At 41.8% G+C, this 27,791-nt stretch overlaps 1 protein-coding gene across 1 annotated transcript in view; it reads right to left on the bottom strand.

Moving 5' to 3' along the window:
• Positions 1–27,791, bottom strand: part of TMEM163 (transmembrane protein 163) — a 93,479-nt gene that overhangs the window by 61,643 nt on the left and 4,045 nt on the right. Inside the window, exon 2 of the mRNA XM_075284634.1 lies at positions 20,255–20,374. Within this exon, the coding sequence (XP_075140735.1) occupies positions 20,255–20,374 (120 nt within the window). The remainder of the gene's footprint in view (positions 1–20,254; positions 20,375–27,791) is intronic.

Here is a 27,791-nt window from a genome sequence, read left to right as displayed (position 1 = left end):
AGAAAGCTCCAGAGAAGATAGCTTACTCCCTCTTTCATGGTATACAAGGTCCTATAACCAGTATACAGGATCGACCTCTTCACTGGACCACCAGGGATTTTAGGATTCCTCCTACCGGACATTTGTATATTGTAGAATCCTATTGCACAAGTACAAGAAGGAATCCAAAGAACTTTCATCAATAAATGTCTCTAATACAATATCATGTAAATACACTGGATACATGGCTATAATATATGGAATAAGCAGACTACTATGTGAATAGCAATGCAAAGTCGATCTGGTATCACTGGATGCTGGTGTCCGCCACTCGCTTTATTGCTATGGAAACAAGAGATGTTGAAGATCGGTCCCAAGACACCCGGACTACGGAAAATGTCAGGACATGTACATTAACACACGTAACACTGGGATATACTCTGTAGGGGGTGTGATATATTGTAGGGGAGAGAAGGATGGAAGGGGTAGATAAACTATTATATTGATGGATAGATAGATAGATAGATAGATAGATAGATAGATAGATAGATAGGAGATAGATAGATAGATAGATAGATAGATAGATAGATAGATAGATAGATAGATAGGAGATAGATAGGAGATAGATAGATAGGAGATAGATAGATAGATAGATAGATAGATAGATAGGAGATAGATAGATAGATAGATAGATAGATAGATAGATAGGAGATAGATAGATAGATAGATAGATAGATAGATAGATAGGAGATAGATAGATAGATAGATAGATAGATAGATAGATAGATAGGAGATAGATAGGAGATAGATAGGAGATAGATAGATAGGAGATAGATAGATAGGAGATAGATAGATAGATAGATAGATAGATAGATAGATAGATAGATAGATAGATAGATAGGAGATAGATAGATAGATAGATAGATAGATAGATAGGAGATAGATAGATAGGAGATAGATAGATAGATAGATAGATAGATAGATAGGAGATAGATAGATAGATAGATAGATAGATAGATAGATAGATAGATAGGAGATAGATAGATAGATAGATAGATAGGAGATAGATAGATAGATAGATAGATAGATAGATAGATAGGAGATAGATAGATAGATAGATAGATAGATAGGAGATAGATAGATAGATAGATAGATAGATAGATAGGAGATAGATAGATAGATAGATAGATAGATAGATAGATAGATAGATAGGAGATAGATAGATAGATAGATAGGAGATAGATAGATAGATAGATAGGAGATAGATAGATAGATAGATAGATAGATAGGAGATAGATAGATAGATAGATAGATAGGAGATAGATAGATAGATAGGAGATAGATAGATAGATAGATAGATAGATAGATAGATAGATAGATAGGAGATAGATAGATAGGAGATAGATAGATAGATAGATAGATAGATAGATAGATAGATAGGAGATAGATAGATAGGAGATAGATAGATAGATAGATAGGAGATAGATAGATAGATAGATAGATAGATAGATAGATAGATAGGAGATAGATAGATAGATAGATAGATAGGAGATAGATAGATAGATAGATAGATAGATAGGAGATAGATAGATAGATAGGAGATAGATAGATAGATAGATAGATAGATAGATAGATAGATAGGAGATAGATAGATAGATAGATAGATAGATAGGAGATAGATAGATAGATAGATAGATAGATAGATAGATAGATAGATAGGAGATAGATAGGAGATAGATAGATAGGAGATAGATAGATAGGAGATAGATAGATAGGAGATAGATAGATAGATAGATAGATAGATAGATAGATAGATAGGAGATAGATAGATAGATAGATAGATAGATAGATAGATAGATAGATAGGAGATAGATAGATAGGAGATAGATAGATAGATAGATAGATAGGAGATAGATAGATAGATAGATAGATAGATAGGAGATAGATAGATAGATAGATAGATAGGAGATAGATAGATAGATAGATAGATAGATAGATAGATAGATAGATAGGAGATAGATAGATAGATAGATAGATAGATAGATAGATAGGAGATAGATAGATAGATAGATAGATAGATAGATAGATAGATAGATAGGAGATAGATAGATAGATAGATAGATAGATAGATAGGAGATAGATAGATAGATAGATAGGAGATAGATAGATAGATAGATAGATAGATAGATAGGAGATAGATAGATAGATAGATAGATAGATAGATAGGAGATAGATAGATAGATAGATAGATAGATAGATAGATACATAGATAGATAGATTATGAATTTTAGATCTTTTGTAGCTTTGATAAGTGACATAATATACTAGTTTACGAGTACAACAAACTCCTTGGCACATATATCTATACTGTACCCACCATATTATTGCCTTAGCGTATATATAGACATACAGCAAATATACAGTAGATATAAATAGCTGCAATGATCCCCAGAACCCCCATCCTGTATTATGTCTCCACTGTCTGCAGTTTACATTTAGCACATAGTCCACTGCCACGATATTAGATTATTAGATATTGTAGCCCCTGGCACAGCAATATGTATTGTACGGAGTGATAAATCCTCAGTAACCAGAAGAGTCTCACATCAGCTCTGTGTTACAGCCTCAGTCCAGGCAATAAGCAGCAACAATGTGATACAGAGAACGTCCGACATGCATATAAGAAGACTGAAGAGTGCCATAAAGTAGTAAAAATATGTATAAGATATGAAAGGACCCTGGAGAGTGAACCTCATGGGGAAGAAATGGAGAGAGCAATCAGAGCTCATAATAAATGTACTGAGAAATAATGGAAGTTTAATAAGTGAAAGAAAAGTTTTCTAGGGAGAAAAACTAGTATTACATCATAAGTCATAGAAGGACTATAATACTGCCCCTATGTACAAGAATATAACTACTATAATACTGCTCCTATGTACAAGAATATAACTACTATAATACTACTCCTATGTACAAGAATATAACTACTATAATACTACTCCTATGTACAAGAATATAACTACTATAATACTACTCCTATATACAAGAATATAACTACTATAATACTACTCCTATGTACAAGAATATAACTACTATAATACTACTCCTATGTACAAGAATATAACTACTATAATACTACTCCTATATACAAGAATATAACTACTATAATACTGCCTCCTATGTACAAGAATATAACTACTATAATACTACTCCTATGTACAAGAATATAACTACTATAATACTACTCCTATGTACAAGAATATAACTACTATAATACTACTCCTATGTACAAGAATATAACTACTATAATACTACTCCTATGTACAAGAATATAACTACTATAATACTACTCCTATGTACAAGAATATAACTACTATAATACTACTCCTATGTACAAGAATATAACTACTATAATACTACTCCTATGTACAAGAATATAACTACTATAATACTACTCCTATGTACAAGAATATAACTACTATAATACTACTCCTATGTACAAGAATATAACTACTATAATACTGCTCCTATGTACAAGAATATAACTACTATACTACTGCTCCTATGTACAAGAATATAACTACTATAATACTACTCCTATATACAAGAATATAACTACTATAATACTACTCCTATATACAAGAATATAACTACTATAATACTACTCCTATGTACAAGAATATAACTACTATAATACTACCCCTATGTACAAGAATATAACTACTATAACACTACCCCTATGTACAAGAATATAACTACTATAATACTACCCCTATGTACAAGAATATAACTACTATAATACTGCTCCTATGTACAAGAATATAACTACTATAATACTGCTCCTATGTACAAGAATATAACTACTATAATACTACTCCTATGTACAAGAATATAACTACTATAATACTACCCCTATGTACAAGAATATAACTACTATAATACTACCCCTATGTACAAGAATATAACTACTATAATACTACCCCTATGTACAAGAATATAACTACTATAATACTACTCCTATGTACAAGAATATAACTACTATAATACTGCTCCTATGTACAAGAATATAACTACTATAATACTACTCCTATGTACAAGAATATAACTACTATAATACTACCCCTATGTACAAGAATATAACTACTATAATACTACCCCTATGTACAAGAATATAACTATAATACTACTCCTATGTACAAGAATATAACTACTATAATACTGCCCCCTATGTACAAGAATATAACTACTATAATACTACCCCTATGTACAAGAATATAACTACTATAATACTACCCCTATGTACAAGAATATAACTACTATAATACTACCTCCTATGTACAAGAATATAACTACTATAATACTGCTCCTATGTACAAGAATATAACTACTATAATATTACTATATACAAGAATATAACTACTATAATACTACTCCTATGTACAAGAATATAACTACTATAATACTACTCCTATGTACAAGAATATAACTACTATAACACTACTCCTATGTACAAGAATATAACTACTATAATACTACTCCTATGTACAAGAATATAACTACTATAATACTACTCCTATGTACAAGAATATAACTACTATAATACTACTCCTATGTACAAGAATATAACTACTATAATACTACTCCTATGTACAAGAATATAACTACTATAATACTGCTCCTATGTACAAGAATATAACTACTATAATACTACTACTCCTATGTACAAGAATATAACTACTATAATACTACTCCTATGTACAAGAATATAACTACTATAATACTACTACTCCTATGTACAAGAATATAACTACTATAATACTACTCCTATGTACAAGAATATAACTATTATAATACTACTCCTATGTACAAGAATATAAGTACTATAATACTGCTCCTATGTACAAGAATATAACTACTATAATACTGCTCCTATGTACAAGAATATAACTACTATAATACTACTCCTATGTACAAGAATATAAATACTACAATACTACTCCTATGTACAAGAATATAAGTACTATAATACTGCTCCTATGTACAAGAATATAACTACTATAATACTGCTCCTATGTACAAGAATATAACGACTATAATACTGCTCCTATGTACAAGAATATAACTACTATAATACTACCACCTATGTACAAGAATATAACTACTATAATACTACTCCTATGTACAAGAATATAACTACTATAATACTACTCCTATGTACAAGAATATAACTACTATAATACTACTCCTATGTACAAGAATATAACTACTATAATACTGCTCCTATGTACAAGAATATAACTACTATAATACTACTCCTATGTACAAGAATATAACTACTATAATACTGCTCCTATGTACAAGAATATAACTACTATAATACTACTCCTATGTACAAGAATATAACTACTATAATACTGCTCCTATGTACAAGAATATAACTACTATAATACTGCTCCTATGTACAAGAATATAACTACTATAATACTGCTCCTATGTACAAGAATATAACTACTATCAGTGGCGTAACTAGGAATGGCGGGGCCCGTGGCGAACTTTTGAGATGGTCCCCCCCCCCCCCCGACGCTGAAGACCTCGACCAACTGACCCCTACCACCGCCGCCACACCCCCCCCCCCCCGCGCATTTCTGCACACACTATATTGGCCCCCATATTGGCCCCTGCACACAGTATTGTGTCCCCATAGTGGCCCCTGCACACAGTATTATGTCCCCATAGTGGCCCCTGCACACAGTATTGTGTCCCCATAGTGGCCCCTGCACACAGTATTATGTCCCCATAGTGGCCCCTGCACACAGTATTATCCCCCATAGTGGGCCCTGCACACAGTATTATGTCCCATAGTGGCCTCAGTACACAGTATTATGTCCCATAGTGGCCCCTGCACACAGTATTATGTCCCCATAGTGGCCCCTGCACACAGTATTATCCCCCATAGTGGGCCCTGCACACAGTATTATGTCCCATAGTGGCCTCAGTACACAGTATTATGTCCCTATAGTGGCCCCTGCACACAGTATTATGTCCCTATAGTGGCCCCTGCACACAGTATTATGTCCCTTTAGTGGACACCCATGAACAATTATTATACTCTGGGAGTATAATAATCGGAGTATAATAATCGGAGACCCAGGGGAGGGGGATACAAACATAAAAAACTCTCTTACTTACCTTTCTCCCGACTCCCCTCCTCTCCGTCGGCCATTTTCCGGGACGTCATGTGACAGGGCCCTGCGTCGCGGGTCATATGACGTCACACAAGTAGGCCGAAGCCTGCGCGGAGCCTGGAGAGGTAAGTAACAGTGTTTTTTATGTTTCTTACCTCTCCGGGCCTCTGATCGTTATAATCGGGGGTCCGAAAAGACCCCCGAGTATAACAGTGCTTGTAGGGCCCACGGTGTCACTTACCGTATATGGGGCCCGTTACCGGCTAGAGTAATTCCAGCCGGTAACGGCCTATTAAAAAAAACAAAAAACGCAGCGGTAGCGGCTGTCACCGGGTGTTATGACCCGGTCTCAGCAGTCTCGGCCTGTTCGGTTCAGGCGCAGAGTGTCCGGACGGCATTCAGCGCGTGAATCACCTGATGCACGGCAGGGGAATATTCACACCAGACATGCTGTTTCTGTTCTGGCACTCGGGCGTGGATCACGTGGTGAGTGGCCTGGTGGATCAGTGCCTGGTGTGTCTTGGCCTCTGAAGGGGTTAAGTTCTCTGCAGTGCTGAATACTTGACAGGCCATGGGCGAGGCCTTCTCTTACTATGTAAGGGTGCATGCACACTACGTAACGCCGGGCGTGTATGAGAGCCGTGCACGCCGGCGTTACAGCAGGGCTGCCGAACACTTCCCATTCACTTCAATGGGAGCGCTCGTAAACGCCGCTGTTACGAGCGCTCCCATTGAAGTGAATGGGAAGTGTTCGGCAGTCTGCTGTAATGCCGGCGTGTACGGCTGTGATACACGCCCGGCGTTACTCAGTGTGCATGCACCCTAAGGCTGTTGCACTTGTTCTCTGATGCCGGTCTTAAACGTCTGTACTTGTGCTCTAGTATGGTCTGTGTCTGAAGCTGTTTACATCTGCATCCCGGCCCATCCAGTTTCTTGCTCCTGTTCACACAAGACTGTTTAGCTAAGTATTGAGCTCCTATCCAGACATAGTGTTCCGGGCGCAGTGAGCCCTAGGTATTTTTCTGTCTGGAGGTTTGGAATATTTTTTGGTAGGGGTTTTTATAGTGTGTGATCCTAAGTTCTGTTTTTCCCTATCCCTTGCTTAGTTCAGTTATTCTGTGTTTTACGTTTATTCTCTTCCTATGCTTTTGTGTACTCATGTTCACCGTTAGTCCAAGTCTGGACATCCGTGGGGGGCTTGTTCTGTATCTGCCTCTCCTTCGTAAACGTGAAGCTAGACAGGGGCTCTATTTCCCTTTGCAGGTTAGCTACTTCTCCGGCTGTGCTCGTGCCCCTTCAGGCAAGTTAGTCGGGCCCACGGCTACTTCTAGTTGTGCGAGGCAGGGTGTAGGAGTATCCACACTAGAAATCCAAACTGCTCATACTTATGATTGTTTGTTTTTATATATGTTTTTCCTGTACCGTACTGAGAAGTTATCAGTCCGGGGCCAGTCTGTGGTCAGGGACCCCCAGACCATAACACCGGGCCCCCTAATGTCCCGGGACCTGTGGCAGCTGCTACTGCTGCTACCACGGTAGTTACCCCACTGACTACTATAATACTGGGATCACACTGGTTTTATCTTGGCCGGGTATTCCACATCCTATGGCCAGCCATGATACACAGCTATCCTGTATGAAGAGTCTGGACTTGTGGATCTATTTTGAGTTTATTTTGTTAATTAAGCAAAGCGTAAATTGGTTCGTCTCCACAGGAGGACTGACGGTGACGTTAGAAGGACCCGTGAACATCCACCTGACCGCGCTGACACGGTAGCACATTTAACTGTGAAGTGAACTGTGATGGCAGATCTAATTTTGCAAAATCAGCTGAGCATTACAATCCATGGCTGAGTGTCTAACAAGACTCACATGAGCATAGATAAGCGTCAGCACCAGAATCACGCTGAACTTCCTTCAATCATCTCTGGACCCTCAAAATAATAAAGAGGCCACTGTCTGACCCTGAGGCGTAACATGAAGCTCCTGGGCAAAATCTGTACCGGGTCTTGTTTATAGTGCTGGTCCTCTTTATACTGGGAAGAGACATCTCATGGGCCCCTAAAAGTCCAGGAGTCACAGAGCAGAAGACAACCATATTTCTTGAACCAAACCTTGAGCTGGGACTCAGACGCCAAGCAACATAAGGAGTCCCAGTATTTAGTGTAATGCATTTTTATTACGTTATTGTTAAACCAGAGACTATAGAACGCGAGCCAAGCACTGACATTCTACCACATACAATGTCTGCAAAGAGTTGCCAAAATAATCCTGATAGACAATGTGTAGGAGGAGAAGGAGACCCCCTCCATACAGGGGTGCCGCAAAAGATGGGACGTTTCAGTAGAATTAAACAGCTCTTGTATTTTCTGTTTCGAAGTGCGTTCATAAGTTCCTTGATAAACTGTTCAGTAAAGCGATATAAACCGCAGCTAAGAGCCTCTATGTTACAGAGCCATCAAAGTGATAGAACGGTATTACCTGCACACATAGACTGCAGAGACAGGGATCGTGATTTCCCAGGACTTGTTACACTATGCTGCGGAGACGTTTATCGTCACCATATGTCGCTTCATATATTTCCCATATAAGACATGCGTAGGCGAGCCGCCTGATTCCAGAGCCCTCTAATGATACGATCCATTGTATGTGACACTTTACTATTCCCATATTTCACAGTCACGATTATGTATCTGCACTAATGAGAATTAGAGCTAATTCCTTCCACGTTGGATTAATTAGGTTTTACAATATAATCCTTGTTCTACCGCGCTTGTGCATTTAAAGGAGCCTCCGTATATTAAGAACAATTTACAGCTACACAATGTATTATAGTTTGTGTTTTCTACTCCAGTCATGCCCAAAGCAAAATGTAAAATACTGCACTTGTAGCAGAGTCCATTGTGGGAGCTCTGATGGCAGTGATACGCGGCACAGTAACAGTAGTAGATATACACTGTAACAATAAACAGTGGACACACTTATGGGGGATCTGTAGATGACACTGTTATGGGGGATCTGTAGATGCCACTGTTATGGGGGATCTGTAGATGCCACTGTTATGGGGTTTCTGTAGATGACACTGTTATGGGGGATCTGTAGATTACACTGTTATGGAGGATCTGTAGATGACACTGTTATGGAGGATCTGCAGATGACACTTATGGGGAATCTGTAGATGACACTGTTGTGAGGATCTGTAGATGACACTGTTATGGGGGATCTGTAGATGACACTTATGGGGATCTGTAGATGACACTGTTATGGGGGATCTGTAGATGACACTTATGGGGGGATCTGTAGATGACACTGTTATGGGGAGGATCTGTAGATGACACTGTTATGGGGGATCTGTACATGACACTGTTATGGGGGATCTGTACATGACACTGTTATGGGAGATCAGTAGATGACACAGTGTTATGGGGGGGATCAGTAGATGACACTGTTATGCGTGGGATCTGTAGATGACACTGTTATGGGGATCTGTAGATGACACTGTTATGGGGGATCTGTAGATGACACACTTATGGGGGATCTGTAGATGACTCACTTATGGGGGATCAGTAGATGACACTGTTATGGGGGGGATCTGTAGATGACACTTATGGGGGATCTGTAGATGACACTGTTATGGGGGATTTGTACATGACACTGTTATGGGGGATCTGTAGATGACACTGTTATGGGGGACCAGTAGATGACACTGTTATGGGGGATCTGTAGATGACACACTTATGGGGGATCTGTAGATGATACTGTTATGGGGGGATCTGTAGATGACACTGTTATGGGGGATCAGTAGATGACACGGTTATGGGGGGTCTGTAGATGACACTGTTATGGGGGATCTGTAGATGACACTGTTATGGGGGATCTGTAGATGACACTGTTATGGGGGATCTGTAGATGACACTGTTATGGGGGTCTGTAGATGACACTGTTATGGGAGATCTGTAGATGACACTGTTATGGGGGATCTGTACATGACACTGTTATGGGGGATCTGTAGATGACACTGTTATGTGGGATCTGTAGATGACACTGTTATGGGGGATCTGTAGATGACACTGTTATGGTGGATCTGTAGATGACACTGTTATGGGGGGATCTGTAGATGACACTGTTATGGGGGGATCTGTAGATGACACTGTTATAGGGGATCTGTAAATGACTGTTATGGGGTATCTGTAAATTACACTGGTATGGGGGATCTGTAGATGACACTGTTATGGGGGATCTGTAAATTACACTGGTATGGGGGATCTGCAGAGGACACTCTTAAAAATGGACTGTTTCATACATTTTTAAAAGTCCATTTTTTTCCATGTTCATCTTCTGGAGGTCTTAGAAAAACATGGAAACTTGGATTACTGATTCCACAATAAAATATATAATATCATAAAATAATAGAATTTTCTAAGACATCGCATGTCATTATCAATGCCGCAGCACACTACACCATCCAGAAGGAAGATCTGTAAACTTCCCCTCCCCCATACATATGAAGACAAAGCACCGTCTTCCCAGAAGCCCCTATTAATAAAGATTTCATATAGTAAGACAATATCTGCGGAGACCACGCCTGCAGCAATACCCCTGGAGGAGGCCATATTACACAAGGCGATAATTGGACGTAGCTTCATTAAGTCACATGACTCTCTTGGGGAACATAGGTAGAAAGGATTACAGCACACCTAGAAGGAAACCGTGATAGACCAGACATGGGGTGCATAATAGCGGTTACATAAAGGGATTGTATGGTCAGATTTTTTATTTTCTCATTTTACATTTCCATAAGATTTGGGGCAGCCATCTTGCCTGAGTTACTGCAGCAGTGGACTGGCTTTCAAGCAGGATGTAATGAAAAGGTCTTCAAACTGACTTCTATGGGAAGTGTTGTGGGCATGCTTTGCGACATGTACAGGGGTCACTGTGCAGGGAGGGGGAGGAGCTGACTCGATCACCTATTGTAAGGTGGATTCTGTGTGATCTGCCTCCACTTTTACAATAGAGCTGTTAATTTTGATGACACAGAATTAAACTCCCATCCAGGAGGCTCCAGCTAAAAAAGGTAACTCATGGCATCCAGAAAAGTCCCCCGGCCCAGCAGAATGACCTTGCATCTACTCATTTAGAAAACCAGTCTTCATATCTCCTGCAGCGACCAAGGGTGCACCTCCTCTATATAGAGATGCCCTCGGCCCATAAATTAAGCGCACCCTCCGCTGGACCGTGAGGCTGCACTGACATCTATGCCAGCTACAAGCCAGGAAACTGATGTAAATGGTCAAATCTGGCAAGGCCGGTGGACCATACCATGCCACTTTCAGGAGAGAAGCGATGATGGTGCAAAAGTGAAAAAAATTCACACAAAAACCTGACACACAAAAATGTACGACTTTATCATGCCATGCACGTCAGAAAAATGGTCTACAAGGTGAAATAATTTCCCCCTATATAGGAGTCAATGTTAACCAGGCACATTGAATATGACAAGAGAAGTCTATTAAGACAACGAGCTGGCATGGAAGGGGATTTTTCATCCTAAACACTTATGGTATATCCACAGATTCGTTAGGCCGGGACTTATAGCTTCGGGTCCCTACATTTACATGCTTACATTTACATTGGTAAAATTGGGACTACCCAAAGCTCCTCCAAGGGGGTTTCAGATGCCTTCACTGAAATTAATGGAGCACTAAAGGCACTCCAGTGACATTCGGTTATCTACATATGTCCTTCTCTGACTGTCAGAGTTGGGAACAGTGGCGTAACTACCGCCATAGCAGCAGAGGCAGCTGCCACAGGGCCCGGTACATTAGGGGCTGCGGTTTTTATTTTTTCTTAATAGGCCGTTACCGGCTGGAGTTACTCCAGCTGTTACGGGCCCTATTTACTTACCGATCCTGGCAGGGCCGAGATCAGTAAGTGACACCGCGGGCCCCACAAACACTATCATTATATTCGGGGGGGTTTTCAGACCCCCAAGTATAATGATTGGTGGCCCGGGAGAGGTAAGAAGCATAAAAAACCACTGTTACTTACCTCTCCATGATACGGACAGGCTTCAGGCCTAGTTGTCTGACTTCTCATGACCCCTGCCTGCGTCCCGGGTCATGTGACGTCTGACGTCATTGAAGATGGACTACAGCAGAGGCCGACAGCGTAGGAGGCGGGAGATAGGTGAGCAACAGAGGTTTTTTTTATGTTTTTCTCCCCTTGGGGTCTGAAAAGACCCCAGAGTATAATTATTGTTTATGGGTGTCCACAGTGGGGCATAATACTGTGTGCAGGGGCCACTATGGGGGATAATACTATGTGAAGGGGCCACTATTGGGGATAATACTGTGTGGAGGGGCCACTATGGGGCATAATACTGTGTTCAGGGGTCACTATGGGTAATAATACTGTGTGGAGGGGCCACTATGGTGGATAATACCAAGTGCAGGGGCCACTATGGGGGATAATACTGTGTGCAGGGGCCCCTATGGGGGATAATACTGTGTACAGGGGCTACTATGGGGGATAATACTGTGTACAGGGGCTACTATGGGGGATAATACTGTGTGCAGGGGCCACTATGCGGGATAATATTGTGTGCAGGGGCCAGTAAGGGACATAATATTGTGTGCAGGGGCCACTATGGGGGATAAATCAACAAAAAATATAAATTTTATATCTATTTTTATGGCTATTTTAGATGAATGGTTACCTATGATGAAGGAAATGTAGGACTAATCAATACCGTGTAGGCTGTGACCCCCCCCCCCCCCCATTACCCCCACACCATGAATATTAATGCCAGTAAATAAGTAATAGGATGATGTACAGCCTGCAGATAAATCACTGCGATCACGGAACAGTTTAGTGCAAACAGTGAGAAAAGTGGACAGTGTGAATAATGACGAAGCCGCTCTCATCAGCTTTAATTGCTGCATTCGCTGATACGGTCACAAATAACACAAGAACAAGGCGCTCCCCAGTCAGCCATACAAAGAAGCATTGATTTCCGGGGAAGGTGCGGGGGAGCGTTCCCCAGAAAATCAATACGTCCCCCGGTTATTTTTACCTGTTTGTATAATGGGAAAATAAACTCTTTTATTAAACAGTTCAGTAGAGTTATAATAGTGATGTGAGAAAGCTGTATTCAGCTATTAGGACTGTACCCATGTACAGATGTAGCTCCCGGGCCCACCTCAGTCCCTACTTAGGACTCACGTCCCTCTATATAATAATAACTAGAATAATTCATTATATTCTTCTGTTTATTCCCTGATTGTATATTAGACATCATCCTATATAACAGTGCAAACCTATTAAGACTGGCATATCATACGCCAGTCTTAATAATCCGCTCAACCGGCGCAGAAACCCGAGAGCGTCATAACTGCCATTAAGGACCGGTGCAGATTTTCATTGTCACTCACCCCAGGAGACTGCAGAAAACCGGTGTGAGTTACAATAAATCGTACAATGTGGACGAGTGGGCACAGATTGGGTCTTGTGCTAAACGTGCGTCTCAAGATTAGGAAACTGCGGTGGAGGGAATGATGAATTTGCCGCAATGTGACATACTTTAGAACTTAAAATATCTCTGTTTAGATATTATTAGTGATAATATTTTAATAAAAATCCTCTGAGCTTATTGATAGGCAAACAGATTGTAAGAGATTACTTGGTAATCTGCAAGTGAAAAACAAGTCCTCCACAGTTACTAAATCTACAACACCTAAACCCCTGTGGTGCTGCTGAAGCAAACTCATTGCGCCACCTGGGCCTCCATACTACTGCTGAACTGAATTTATAGCACCACCCAGAGCTTCCATTTACTACTGAGCCAAACATACTGTGACACCAAGACCTTCCATAATTCTGGATGGAATTTACAGGATGACCAGATCTCTCATGGTCCTACTAAGACTAAACTTACAACATCACCTAGTCCTTACATAATTCTACCGATCCTATCTTACTGCATGATCATGAACAGAACTTACAGCACCACCAGGACCTCCAATGGCACTACTGAACCAAAATCACTTCCACCACTGCCACCAAGAACTTCCATGTTTTAATCCAAGCCTACTGTCCCACAGAAATACTGATCCAAACTTACTGCAAACTCTGATAACATTAACTATGTCTTCCTGTTTTTTGATTTTTATTTTTTTTTGAAAACTCTAAACGGAAATTTTCCAGAATTATAAGTCAATTGGTAGCGGATCACAATACAAATCAGGGAGACCTCACGAGGCATCATGTTCAGACACCCCTGGGTCCATTCCTGCCTCTATGGCATCCATATTGCAGCCTATCACCCAGCTTTCCTGGACACAAATCTTACTATAAGAAGGCAACGTTTTTCAAAAACCTCAGCTTTACAAACTCTATCCTATGGATCTAGATATCTTGACCTTGTCTGCAATGACATTATGTTGAGGGGGGTTAACTCTTCGATCTGAAGTCTGATTGTGACAGGCCAAGATTTATTCCAGGGCTGTCAGGAAGATCAAGCAGCGGCGTTATAATCCAGGCTTTTATATTCACGCCACGTGAAGCCGCATGTCTTGTATTCCTAACTAAGCTGTGTTCTCTTATTACATTAGAGCAGCTGCATAAAAGGAGCGCTGGACAACAAGATCAATCTCAGAAGCTTCTTAAGAGACGGCAAGTGTCCCAGACTGTCTCTTACTGGAAGCCCATTCAGCAAAATCCTTCTATAAGCTTTCAAAGAAATATCATGAGACTGTAAAATATATTGTATCCTCCATCCTGTGGCTGCCCGTGTAATTACTAGAAGATGCCGCAGTCAGATAGTATCAGAAAGCAAAAACCGCAGCTCACTGCATCCTGCTTACCTGGTCTATACAGCGGACAATGCACTTATATTACAAGGCCGCTGACTGCCCAGAGGAAATATATGGCACCCATACAGTTTAATAGGTGCCAGCCCCCTCCTTCAACTTAAAGGGCATTTACAGCCTTGAAAAATTTTTCCTTTTTTTTTTTAAGTTTGCATAGGTTAAATTATTTCTATCTATCTATCTATCTATCTATCTATCTATCTATCTATCTATCTTTTATAGCAGTCAGAGCTTATTTTTTTTCCAATACAAAGCTCCAAATCCTATACGAGAGTAATATCATTTTGGTTTCCTGCAGTCACCACAAGGGGGAGCTTAATGGGAAAGTGTCACCAGAATCCAGAATCTAACCCCAGCCCTGCAGATAGATAGGTTACTGTCACCAGAACCAGCATATCACCCCAGCCCTGCAGATAGATAGGTTAGTGTCACCAGAACCAGCATATCATCCCAGCCCTGCAGATAGATAGGTTAGTGTCACCAGAACCAGCATATCATCCCAGCCCTGCAGATAGATAGGTTAGTGTCACCAGAACCAGCATATCACCCCAGCCCTGCAGATAGATAGGTTAGTGTCACCACACCCAGCATATTCCCCCAGCCCTGCAGATAGATAGGTTAGTGTCACCACACCCAGCATGTCACCCCAGCCCTGCAGGTATATAGGTTACTGGCACCAGAACCAGCATATCACCCCAGCCCTGCAGATAGATAGGTTACTGGCACCAGAACCAGCATGTCACCCCAGCCCTGCAGGTATATAGGTTACTGTCACCAGAACCAGCATATCACCCCAGCCCTGCAGATAGATAGGTTACTGTCACCAGAACCAGCATATCACCCCAGCCCTGCAGATAGATAGGTTACTGTCACCAGAACCAGCATATCACCCCAGCCCTGCAGATAGATAGGTTACTGTCACCAGAACCGGCATATCACCCCAGCCCTGCAGATAGATAAGTTACTGTCACCAGAACCAGTATATCACCCCAGCCCTGCAGATAGATAGGTTACTGGCACCAGAACCAGTATATCACCCCAGCCCTGCAGATAGATAGGTTAGTGTCACCAGAACCAGAATATCACCCCAGTCCTGCAGGTATATAGGTTACTGTCACCAGAACCAGCATATCACCCCAGCCCTGCAGATAGATAGGTTACTGACACCAGAACCAGAATATCACCCCAGCCCTGCAGATAGATAGGTTACTGTCACCAGAACCAGCATATCACTCCAGCCCTGCAGATAGATAGGTTACTGTCACCAGACCCAGCATATCACCCCAGCCCTGCAGATAGATAGGTTACTGTCACCAGAACCGGCATATCACCCCAGTCCTGCAGATAGATAGGTTACTGTCACCAGAACCAGCATATCACCCCAGCCCTGCAGATAGATAGGTTAGTGTCACCAGAACCAGCATATCACCCCAGCCCTGCAGATAGATAGGTTACTGTCACCAGACCCAGCATATCACCCCAGCCCTGCAGATAGATAGGTTAGTGTCACCAGAACCAGCATATCACCCCAGTCCTGCAGATAGATAGGTTACTGTCACCAGAACCAGCATATCACCCCAGCCCTGCAGATAGATAGGTTACTGTCACCTAATTCAAACATGGTTTCCTCTTGCGAATCACTGCCTCCGTTGCTGAGATATATTCTCTCTTGTCAATATACAAATACTTTGTATCATTTTGAGAAGACACAGAAAGGTCAAAGGAGAGAAACATTAGCAGACAGGGGGATGTAGGTGGACTGCACCAGAGTTGGGAAGTTAAAGACCAACTATAATGCTATTCTGTTACTAAGGGGTGTTGATTCCTGCCCTGCCTTTAGGATTTACTTACTAACACTACATGTGCCATACATTGGGCCTCTGTCAGGTACTTATCATATTATAAACAAGGAACACAACAATCTCATATGAAATACACATATGCAGTCATTTGTCATTACTATTCAACCAATATATAATAAATTCAGCAGCCTTTATCAATTATTTAACAGGGGAACGCCACAGAATTTAAAGTAATGGTAGATTAATAAACCTTCTCTCCCAAGCTGATATATCCTGAAAAAATATTGATCCCTGAAAGCAAAAACAGATCTCAGGCTACTCTATAAACCAAACTAAGAAATGCTGAAATAATTGTATAGTACATCATAAAACTGCTTACACAGGTTAGAAAAGAACACAAAGAGATCACTGGTATAATAGACCAAGATGTAAGATTAAGATATGTAAATAATACTGCCCCTATGTGCAAGAATATAACTACTATAATACTACCTCCTATGTACAAGAATACAACTACTATAATACTGCTCCTATGTACAGGAATATAACTACTATAATACTGCTCCTATATACAAGAATATAACTACTATAATACTACCTCCTATGTACAAGAATATAACTACTATAATACTACTCCTATGTACAAGAATATAACTACTATAATACTACCTCCTATGTACAAGAATATAACTACTATAATACTACCTCCTATGTACAAGAATATAACTACTATAATACTACTCCTATGTACAAGAATATAACTACTATAATACTACCTCCTATGTACAAGAATATAACTACTATAATACTACCTCCTATGTACAAGAATATAACTACTATAATACTGCTCCTATGTACAAGAATATAACTACTATAATACTACTCCTATGTACAAGAATATAACTACTATAATACTATGAAACTATACATTACGAATTCCATGTGCCTCTATAAATATTACTGCAGATTATATATACACAGTTTTACACTTGAATGTTCACATTGAAATTTGTAGTTCTTCCAATTTACAATTTAGGTTTGGTGTTCTTTCGGTTTCCCGTTTATTATTCAGAATAGTGGTGTATCTTATTTCCATATTTTAATGGAGCGAATGTTCAGCCACCATAAGATAACATTTCTGCCCTTCTAACTTGAACACCCTGAGACGAGAGCTGTATTCACACTTCAGTAGGTGGAGTATGCCCGGCTTGGCGTCCTCATTCAGTGCTATATGGTAATGTATTCCTGTGCGGCGCCTCCACCATTCTCTCCATATAAATTGCTTCCTTTAATTTATGTTAAGTTTTGCGAAAGGGCCGCAGGTAAAGTTCAATAATCCCTCTTGGGAGCTGACACCATCCCCTCAGGTCATGTACTATAGATTGAGCACTGGTGAATTCTCTCGCCTGTTGAGTCAGGCTGGAGATACAGGGAGGATAGTAAGCAATGACTATTGTACTCTTCGCCATCATTGGTACATGCGCCTCGGCTTTGTGTACACAAGAAGAATGCTACATCTTAAACTCTACCATCAAATATCCTTACCCCTAAGGGAAGGAATATATGTACTATGACGACATCTTCTACCTTCCTAACTGGCATGGGTGGGGGCCAGTAAGAGGATGCAATGCCCCTCGTAACTTCTCATTACTCAGGATGGGGGAACCTTGTGGGATTCATTTCACAAAAATTTGCAAGTTTCAACAGACAGTTTCATTCAGTCCATACAGAAAGTATCAGACCCCAAAGTATCATATGTGGAGGCGCGGTAATATAATAAATGCTAATACTCGCCTTCCCCACCTCTCCTGTATCTCAGAGCTCCAGTCTTCTTCCATCATCTTCCTCTGATTGGGCCACATCGGTGACATTGGGCTTGTTGACATCACGACACGTGTTAAAGTGTCATAATGTCGGCTCTCCCATTGTGATAGGCCATATGAGGTTTGTAATGGAGCGGTGGACGCCGCAAGGGAGCCCACGAGAGGCGAGAGAAGGGGTGTCAAGGTTTATTATTTTATCACACGGCTCTGGGGCTTTCACTTATTACGCAGTGGGGTCTGAAGAGACGTTATGACATATACTAGCAATATATCCATCACTTTTTGGGATACGAATACCACTTTATCCACAGACACTTCAAACCAATCCAACCGAGAATGCCCAGTGACTGGCGGTAACATACAATATCGTCAACTTTACATCGTCAGATTACGTACAGTACATGGACTTCAGATAAAGACCCAACATGGACCTTGAAGCTGAAGACTTATTTACTTCACATGAGCTATAACAGTCCGGATGACTTGGTTCAATAGTTACATACTTATGTATAAAGACATTTACGGATAACGTTCATACACCCATATAGTCCTACAGTTTTGATCCAGAGGAAGGCAAAAACCCAATGAGTTCCAACAGACCCATTTTAGGGCAAAACCGGTTCTTCTTACTCGAAGTCTGCAAATTAGAATAAATCCTTGGCCCACCCTTGGCTCACTCAATCACCATTAATGTTTATATCTCAAGGGTCCCTTGGAACCCCATGGCGGTACCCTACTATTTTTCAGAGTCACAAGATCTTAGGTCATCTATACAATATATTACAGGGCTTATCTTAGAGAAGACAACTTCTCTCCACTAAGTAGCTCTGATCTTACTGGTCAAGATGTTCAAAGAAAGGAGAGTCTTGTATCAAGAGAGCAGGACACCATGGGCAGGAATCACACAAAGCATCTTGACCCTGATGAATCACTAGAAAGTCATATGAAGCAAACATGTGCCCTGTAGATTGTTAGCCATGGGGATTCATTATTACTAGGACTTCTCTATGGTATCATAGTGAGCCACCCCTTTAAGCTATTGTTGCGCTGCGTGCTATTCCTACAGCTGAATTCCTATTTTACAAATTTGACTGGAAATGGCTGAAAATTGTTTTCTCTGCAGAATTAATAGGCGTCTGAAGCTTTTATTCATCACAGGAAATGTATTTTGGGGAAATCACTATGTTGCTATTTTCACGTTCTTGGCATTGCCGCCCTCCGAGGACTGCTCTGCTACTTGTGTTACCGCACAAATGGATTCATAATCTAATGGACGTTGGTAAAGTGCATGGTATAGTCATGTGAAACCTGGGGGAAACACGTGTCAGGCTGGTACTACATGGCGGCCTGTTACTACCTAAGAAATAGACCCTGGTGGCAAGCGCTTAGCTCCAAAGTCACCTCGAAATGGGGTTGCCCAATGCTGGACCTTCAGGGCCAACTATTGGGGACGTAGAGTTGGACTATGTAGTCGGGATCAGAGGTTAGGCCTTCCGACCCCTATATTATAAATTTAGGGGGTCTTCTGGGTGTGATTGATGAAATAAGGGCAAGGTTTAGATAGGTCAGGGTAGTAAATAAGAAACCAGCATACTCACTAAAGGCTGCAACGGCCAACACCAAAGTGACCACGATGGACGACCACGACACCCATAAGGCTTTTTTCCTGTAGTTTTGGGCTTCATGTGGCTTAAGTGTTGTGCTGCTTTGTAATAAACCTGAATAGAGAACAGACACATAAATATTAGTGCACAGATAGAACAGTCAGGATGTAATAACTATGTATTATAATAGTTTAACAGATACTAATAAAAGTTATATTTTATATTATTATCTTTATTTGTTACACCGTTATCTGTAGTGCCTAATGAAAATTAATATGTGCAAAAAAAAATTCACTCATCGTGCATTATATGGACAGCCCATTGACTATAATGGGAGCTATACAATGCCTTATTTCTCCTATAGTGACCCTGCATTGAACTGAATAATTTGCTGACAGATTCCGCCAATGACAAAATTGGTCATCAACTGAAGATCCATCGGGGTCCGGCACTCAGGATTACCGTGGATCAGCTGTTTGTAACACCAGTGGCGCTATTTGAGCCCATGTAAGGTCACATTCACTGATCACATTCCCTGATCATAGCTCAGTCCCATTCAAGGGAATGGATTGATCTGTGATACCAAGCACAGCTGACAGTGGCTACAGAAGGAATGTGAAATTGTGAAATATAAAGAAGCTCTCATACTTCTCTATTCTGCTCAATCTACTCCTGACTTTGGCTCAAATCAGTGGCGGGGCCCCGTGGCGAACTTTTGACATGGGACACCCTACCTAACCCCCCCCCCCCCCCTCCCCCGGCCGACACTAAAGACCTCGACCACCTGACCCCTAACGCTCATCCCAAACGCCCCCCCACCCCGCGTGCATTTCTGCGCACACTATAATATCCCATAGTGGCCTCTGCACACAGTATTATGTCCCATTGTGGACACACGTGAACAATTATTATACTCTGGGGTCTTTTCAGACCCCAGAGTATAATAATCGGAGACCCAGAGGGATACAAACAACAAACTACTGTTACTTACCTATCTCCCGACTCCCCTGCATTCTCCGTCGCTGTCGGCCATCTTCCGGGACGTCATGTGACCGGGGCCCTGCATCACGGGTCATATGACGTCACACAAGTAGGGCAAAGCCTGCCTGGAGCCTGGAGAGGTAAGTAACACAGCTTTTCATGTTATCTTACCTCTCCTCTGCCTCTGATTGTTATACTCAGGGGTCCGAATAGACCCCCTACTATAATAGTGCTTGTGGGGCCCGCGCTGTCACTTATCGATCCCGACCCCTGCCAGGATTGGTAATAATATAGGGCCCGTTACCGGCTGGAGTAACTCCAGTCAGTAACGGCCTATTAAAAACAAACAAAACCTGCAGCAGTAGCGGCTGTAGCCGGCCCCTAATGTCCCGGGCCCTGTGGCAGCTGCTACCTCTGCTGCTACGGCGGTTGTTACACCACTGGTTTAAATTAATTATTATTATTATTATTATTATTATTATTATTATTAATTGCAGAAAAATCTTAAACAAAAAAAATCAGCTTCTCTACAATGTGCTTTAAACTTCAGATACTGGGTGGAGTGGCTTTGGCCCAGCAGATTTATATAACCTACACCAGAACACTGCTGTACAATATAGCTGTAATGGGTTCCTGGCTGGTGGCAGACAGATGCACCAGAATTATTCAGACGACGGACCTCTCTATAGAATTCAGGCACATCTCGCGCTCGGGGGTTAATTGATGACACCGTCAGGCAAAAGCATAACAATTTTATGAACTTGTGACTTTCAGATTACATATCTCACCACAGATTGGAACATGAGACTCCCATCATTTTATAGACAATCCTCTTGGCTATCTCATACATAAATGTGACTTGTAACTATTTAGTAAGTAATCGGTTTTGCAGATTCTTGTCATGTGACTGCATTGTGACTGTTTTGCTCCTAAAAATATCAATTTAAATTTTTATTATTATTTTGCGGACGGAGCAATAGCCTCATCTGAACCTCTGACCAAGTATCGGTCCAGAGCCCAGAGATGTGTAGGCACTGGTTACTAACCTAAAATGGTGGAGGGGGGCTGATATTGCAGGGGGGGGGGCTGATCTTCATTATTTTCATTTGCAAGTAAATACTGACCGTCAAACACAGACCCAGAGATGGTTCACATCAGAAACAAACGTAAGATTCTTATTTCAGGGTTAATAGAATGTCTTCTCATGTGATAATATATAAGATCAGTCCTTATCATAGTCAGAAAGGTTCCTCACAAAAAGTGGCCCCTCAGCCCCCGGATTTATTAAATCATTATCTGAGTCCCAGATTATCAGGCAGTTGTGCCAGGAACATGTATCAGATTATCAGATGACGGGTTCACATCCAGGAGAAGACTTTGTATCTTCATTGGGGTATTGAGGATTTGTGATCTTTCTGGTTATGATATTTATGGAGTCTTCTGATTATTTTGTCTACAGCGGTGCGGCCACAATTCTATCACAAGCCGTACATATAGTAGACACCAATCAGGATCAGATGTCCTGCGCTTCAGAGACAGATTTCGGGCTCGGTCTCTGTCCTCATGATTGGATTTGACCTTCGCCCGGACTTTCCACAGTCAGACGCATTCACTACATAACTGGATTTTCTGCTGCATCGCGGTAGATTCCGGTCTTGGTCTCTGTTCTCACTACCAGACCTTCCCCAGCCAGATTTCATCACAAATCATCACCTGCCGCCATTTTCTTCCCCGGCTCATCATCATCGGGGCCACATTATGGACTAGCGCCCTGACTTCTCATCACATCATCTTCATGTATCACCTTCAGTGTATATTACACCGCCATGTATCTGCTTCTTTATGGGTCTCCATAGTATGTAATGGGATATTTATATCATATTCACAGAATCCACCATAAATGTTCAATAGATGAAGGTTTTACCTTTAGCATATGCCGGACAAGGGTCCCCGACCCTCCTCTCCCAGCCACTATTGTCATACTTGTGAACATTTCTGGATTTCTATCTGGGAAATAGCAAAAATTTTGACAACTGGGCAATACCATTCCCCTTATCTTAGAGGTGTGTCTTGAGGATTCACTGGTAAAGAGCTGGGTACCAATACATCTCTCCATATAGTGTATTCTGAGTATTAGGGTGACGGTACATGGTGCGCCCCAGTGTCATGTATAGGCACAATTATGCTATTTCTATTACCTATGTGCACATATAGATACATAGATGGAAAAACCATGGAAACAGAGTCTTTTATTTCATGTGAAGATGAATATTCATAGATAAACAATTACCCAAGACAGACTATGAACGTGACGCTTAGTAGGATCCGGAACGTAAAGGCGTCCATATGTTTAGTTAATCTGCTGAGTCCCTTACTATGGAAATCAGCGACAGCCGAGAGAGAATGAAGACAATGCCGGCAGAGGAGAAATATTCTGAAGAAGACTGATAAGTGACAACCTAATCTCTAAGCCATGGATGTGCTCAGAGCCGTTGTCACAACCCTTCCCCCACTCACACACTGTGCATTGGTGTGTCCTATAGATTTAATAGGGGAAGAAAAAATGAGATACCCTGTGGGAAAAAAAACCCAACAAACAATATTTTTTTTTCCTGCTGGGTGATATGCTGGGTCTGGTGACAGTGACCTATCTATCTGCAGGGCTGGGGTGATATGCTGGTACTGGTGACAGTAACCTATCTATCTGCAGGGCTGGGGTGATATTCTGGTTCTGGTGACAGTAACCTATCTGCAGGGCTGGGGTGATATGCTGGTTCTGGTGACAGTAACCTATCTATCTGCAGGGCTGAGGTGATATGCTGGTACTGGTGACAGTAACCTATCTATCTGCAGGACTGGGGTGATATGCTGGTTCTGGTGACAGTAACCTATCTGCAGGGCTGGGGTGATATGCTGGTTCTGGTGACAGTAACCTATCTATCTGCAGGGCTTGGGTGATATGCTGGTTCTGGTGACAGTAACCTATCTATCTGCAGGACTGGGGTGATATGCTGGTTCTGGTGACAGTAACCTATCTATCTGCAGGGCTGGGGTGATATGCTGGTTCTGGTGACAGTAACCTATCTATCTGCAGGACTGGGGTGATATGCTGGTTCTGGTGACAGTAACCTATCTATCTGCAGGGCTGGGGTGATATGCTGGGTCTGGTGACAGTAACCTATCTATCTGCAGGGCTGGGGTGACATACTGGGTCAGGTGACAGTAACCTATCTATCTGCAGGGCTGGGGTGATATACTGGTTCTGGTGACAGTAACCTATCTATCTGCAGGGCTGGGGTGATATGCTGGCTCTGGTGACAGTAACCTATCTATCTGCAGGACTGGGGTGATATGCTGGGTCTGGTGACAGTAACCTATCTATCTGCAGGGCTGGGGTGATATACTGGTTCTGGTGACAGTAACCTATCTATCTGCAGGGCTGGGGTGATATGCTGGTTCTGGTGACACTAACCTATCTATCTGCAGGGCTGGGGTGATATGCTGGCTCTGGTGACAGTAACCTATCTATCTGCAGGGCTGGGGTGATATGCTGGTTCTGGTGACAGTAACCTATCTATCTGCAGGGCTGGGGTGATATGCTGGTACTGGTGACAGTAACCTATCTATCTGCAGGGCTGGGGTGATATGCTGGTTCTGGTGACACTAACCTATCTATCTGCAGGGCTGGGGTGATATGCTGGTTCTGGTGACACTAACCTATCTATCTGCAGGGCTGGGGTGATATGCTGGTTCTGGTGACAGTAACCTATCTATCTGCAGGGCTGGGGTGATATGCTGGTTCTGGTGACACTAACCTATCTATCTGCAGGGCTGGGGTGATATGCTGGTTCTGGTGACACTAACCTATCTATCTGCAGGGCTGGGGTGATATGCTGGTTCTGGTGACAGTAACCTATCTATCTGCAGGGCTGGGGTGATATGCTGGCTCTGGTGACACTAACCTATCTATCTGCAGGGCTGGGGTGATATGTTGGCTCTGGTGGCAGTAACCTATCTATCTGCAGGGCTGGGGTGATATGCTGGTTCTGGTGACAGTAACCTATCTATCTGCAGGGCTGGGGTGATATGCTGGCTCTGGTGACACTAACCTATCTATCTGCAGGGCTGGGGTGATATGTTGGCTCTGGTGGCAGTAACCTATCTATCTGCAGGGCTGGGGTGATATGCTGGGTCTGGTGACAGTAACCTATCTATCTGCAGGGCTGGGGTGATATGCTGGTTCTGGTGACACTAACCTATCTATCTGCAGGGCTGGGGTGATATGCTGGTTCTGGTGACAGTAGCCTATCTATCTGCAGGGCTGGGGTGATATGCTGGTTCTGGTGACACTAACCTATCTATCTGCAGGGCTGGGGTGATATGCGGGTTCTGGTGACAGTAGCCTATCTATCTGCAGGGCTGGGGTGATATGTTGGCTCTGGTGGCAGTAACCTATCTATCTGCAGGGCTGGGGTGATATGCTGGTTCTGGTGACACTAACCTATCTATCTGCAGGGCTGGGGTGATATTCGGGTTCTGGTGACAGTAGCCTATCTATCTGCAGGGCTGGGGTGATATGCTGGTACTGGTGACAGTAACCTATCTATCTGCAGGGCTGGGGTGATATGCTGGTTCTGGTGACACTAACCTATGTATCTGCAGGGCTGGGGTGATATGCTGGTTCTGGTGACACTAACCTATCTATCTCCAGGGCTGGGGTGATATGCTGATTCAGTAGTCTGTGCCAAAACATCAAAATTATACATCTCTAAACTGCGGTAATTTTACCATATTTTACAACAGTTTCTACATGGTCCTGTCCCTCCCTTTAAGCCCCACCCACTTGTTGGAAAAAGTCGTGACCTGCAGAAAAAAAAAATAATCAAAAACACAATTCCTTGCGAAAAATATGGCTACTGCCCAAATGGGCAACTTTACGATTCCAGAAAAGTAGTACAGAATTTTTATTATTTATTTATTGACCTCATTCTGATCCCCATTGAATCCGCCTTCCAAATCCACATGTTGGTATGGCCCAGGTAACATTCAGGAGGATGCCTACAAAAACATATAAACTCCATGATCTAGTTGCTGTGGTCGGATTCAAAGCCAGGACCCAACACTACACAGCAACCAGTGATCCGCCATCTTTTTTCAATGGCTACCTACAGCTGCCACTAGGAGGCGATCACTGTATACAGATCATCCAGCTACCATAGAGTTCAGCACTACCTGTAAAGCCATGCACTGAGCTCCCCCTAGTGGTGACTTCATGTAGCCTGAAATGAATCATTTATGAAGTCACAAATATAGAGCCCCCATAAGGATACCACGTATAGGAGGGGCTCTCATGGGGTCGGGACCCATTCTGAATTTTGCTGCTATGATTTCTATGTACGTCTTGGTCTGTGATAATTGAATTCACACAAATGCAATTTTGGTTGGCCTGAAAAGCCTACGTCGGATTTCATTGTTGGTATACAGCACAACAGGCGACACCTGGCAATGTATTTCTAGGGATCTAAAATTAGTTTTGAAAAAAAAAAAATATCTAGAACAAATACAATTATTTCCTGGCAATGACATATCCCTTGTAGAGGGAAAAGCAGCCGATTCCACCATCAGGCGTAAAGCAGAGGATGAATCCCGAAATAGCCTGCGATTCCTTCCTCCTCCACATCCCATCTGTATCTATGTCTGTCGCTTTCTATTACTGCGTCCTCACTTTCCTATTTCTATCTCTACTCTGCATATTAAAAAAATTCTACCCCCCCCCTCCCCCTATACAGACTCTGCAGGTCCCAGGAGGGACTGTACAGGTGTCAGTCCCATCCAGTCTATTCTCCAGCTGTTCCCTGAGCCAGGGTCCCGCCATATGGTCCTCACTCGCCTTTGTTCTCCCTTTTTAATCCCTTGTAAAGCATTTGATAAATCCCTGCGCCGCGCCGGGCCGGAATCATCCGCTGACAATCAATAACTATATTTAGTGGAAGTGCGGATGGCGGCATTAACCCTTCATAGCAAGATCAGGGGAAATCAAGGAATAAAATACAATCCCAGGAAATGTGGCTAGGTAAAAACCTCACAGGGTAGGCAGTGAAAGGGTTAAGGTTAATCCTCAATAATCTCCATATACAATGTGCAGTCACTGACCGTACTGTATATTGGAGGTATCCGATGGAAAACTGAACCGACTATGCCCAGGCTTACATAGATAGATAGGGAGACTAGGTCATATCTATGCATCTATCTCATATATATTATATTATCTATTGATCTATGTATCTACAGGTCACTCTCTACATCTATTTATCCATCAATTATCTAATAATTTATCTAATTATTTCATATATATTATCTATTTATCTATCAAACATCTATCTATCTCCTGTCTATAATCTATCTATCTCCTATCTATCTCTATCTATCTCTCTTATGTATCTCCTATCTATCTATCTATCTATCTATCTATCTATCTATCTATCTATCTATCTATCTATCTCTCTCCTATTCATCTATCTATCTCCTATCTATTATGTATCTATATCAT

Source organism: Leptodactylus fuscus, chromosome 8, assembly GCF_031893055.1.
Source record: "Leptodactylus fuscus isolate aLepFus1 chromosome 8, aLepFus1.hap2, whole genome shotgun sequence".
In the NCBI taxonomy this organism is placed as follows: domain Eukaryota; kingdom Metazoa; phylum Chordata; class Amphibia; order Anura; family Leptodactylidae; genus Leptodactylus; species Leptodactylus fuscus.
The sequence above is the reverse complement of the archived record's forward strand: the minus strand, read 5'-3'. Positions and strand labels throughout refer to the sequence as shown.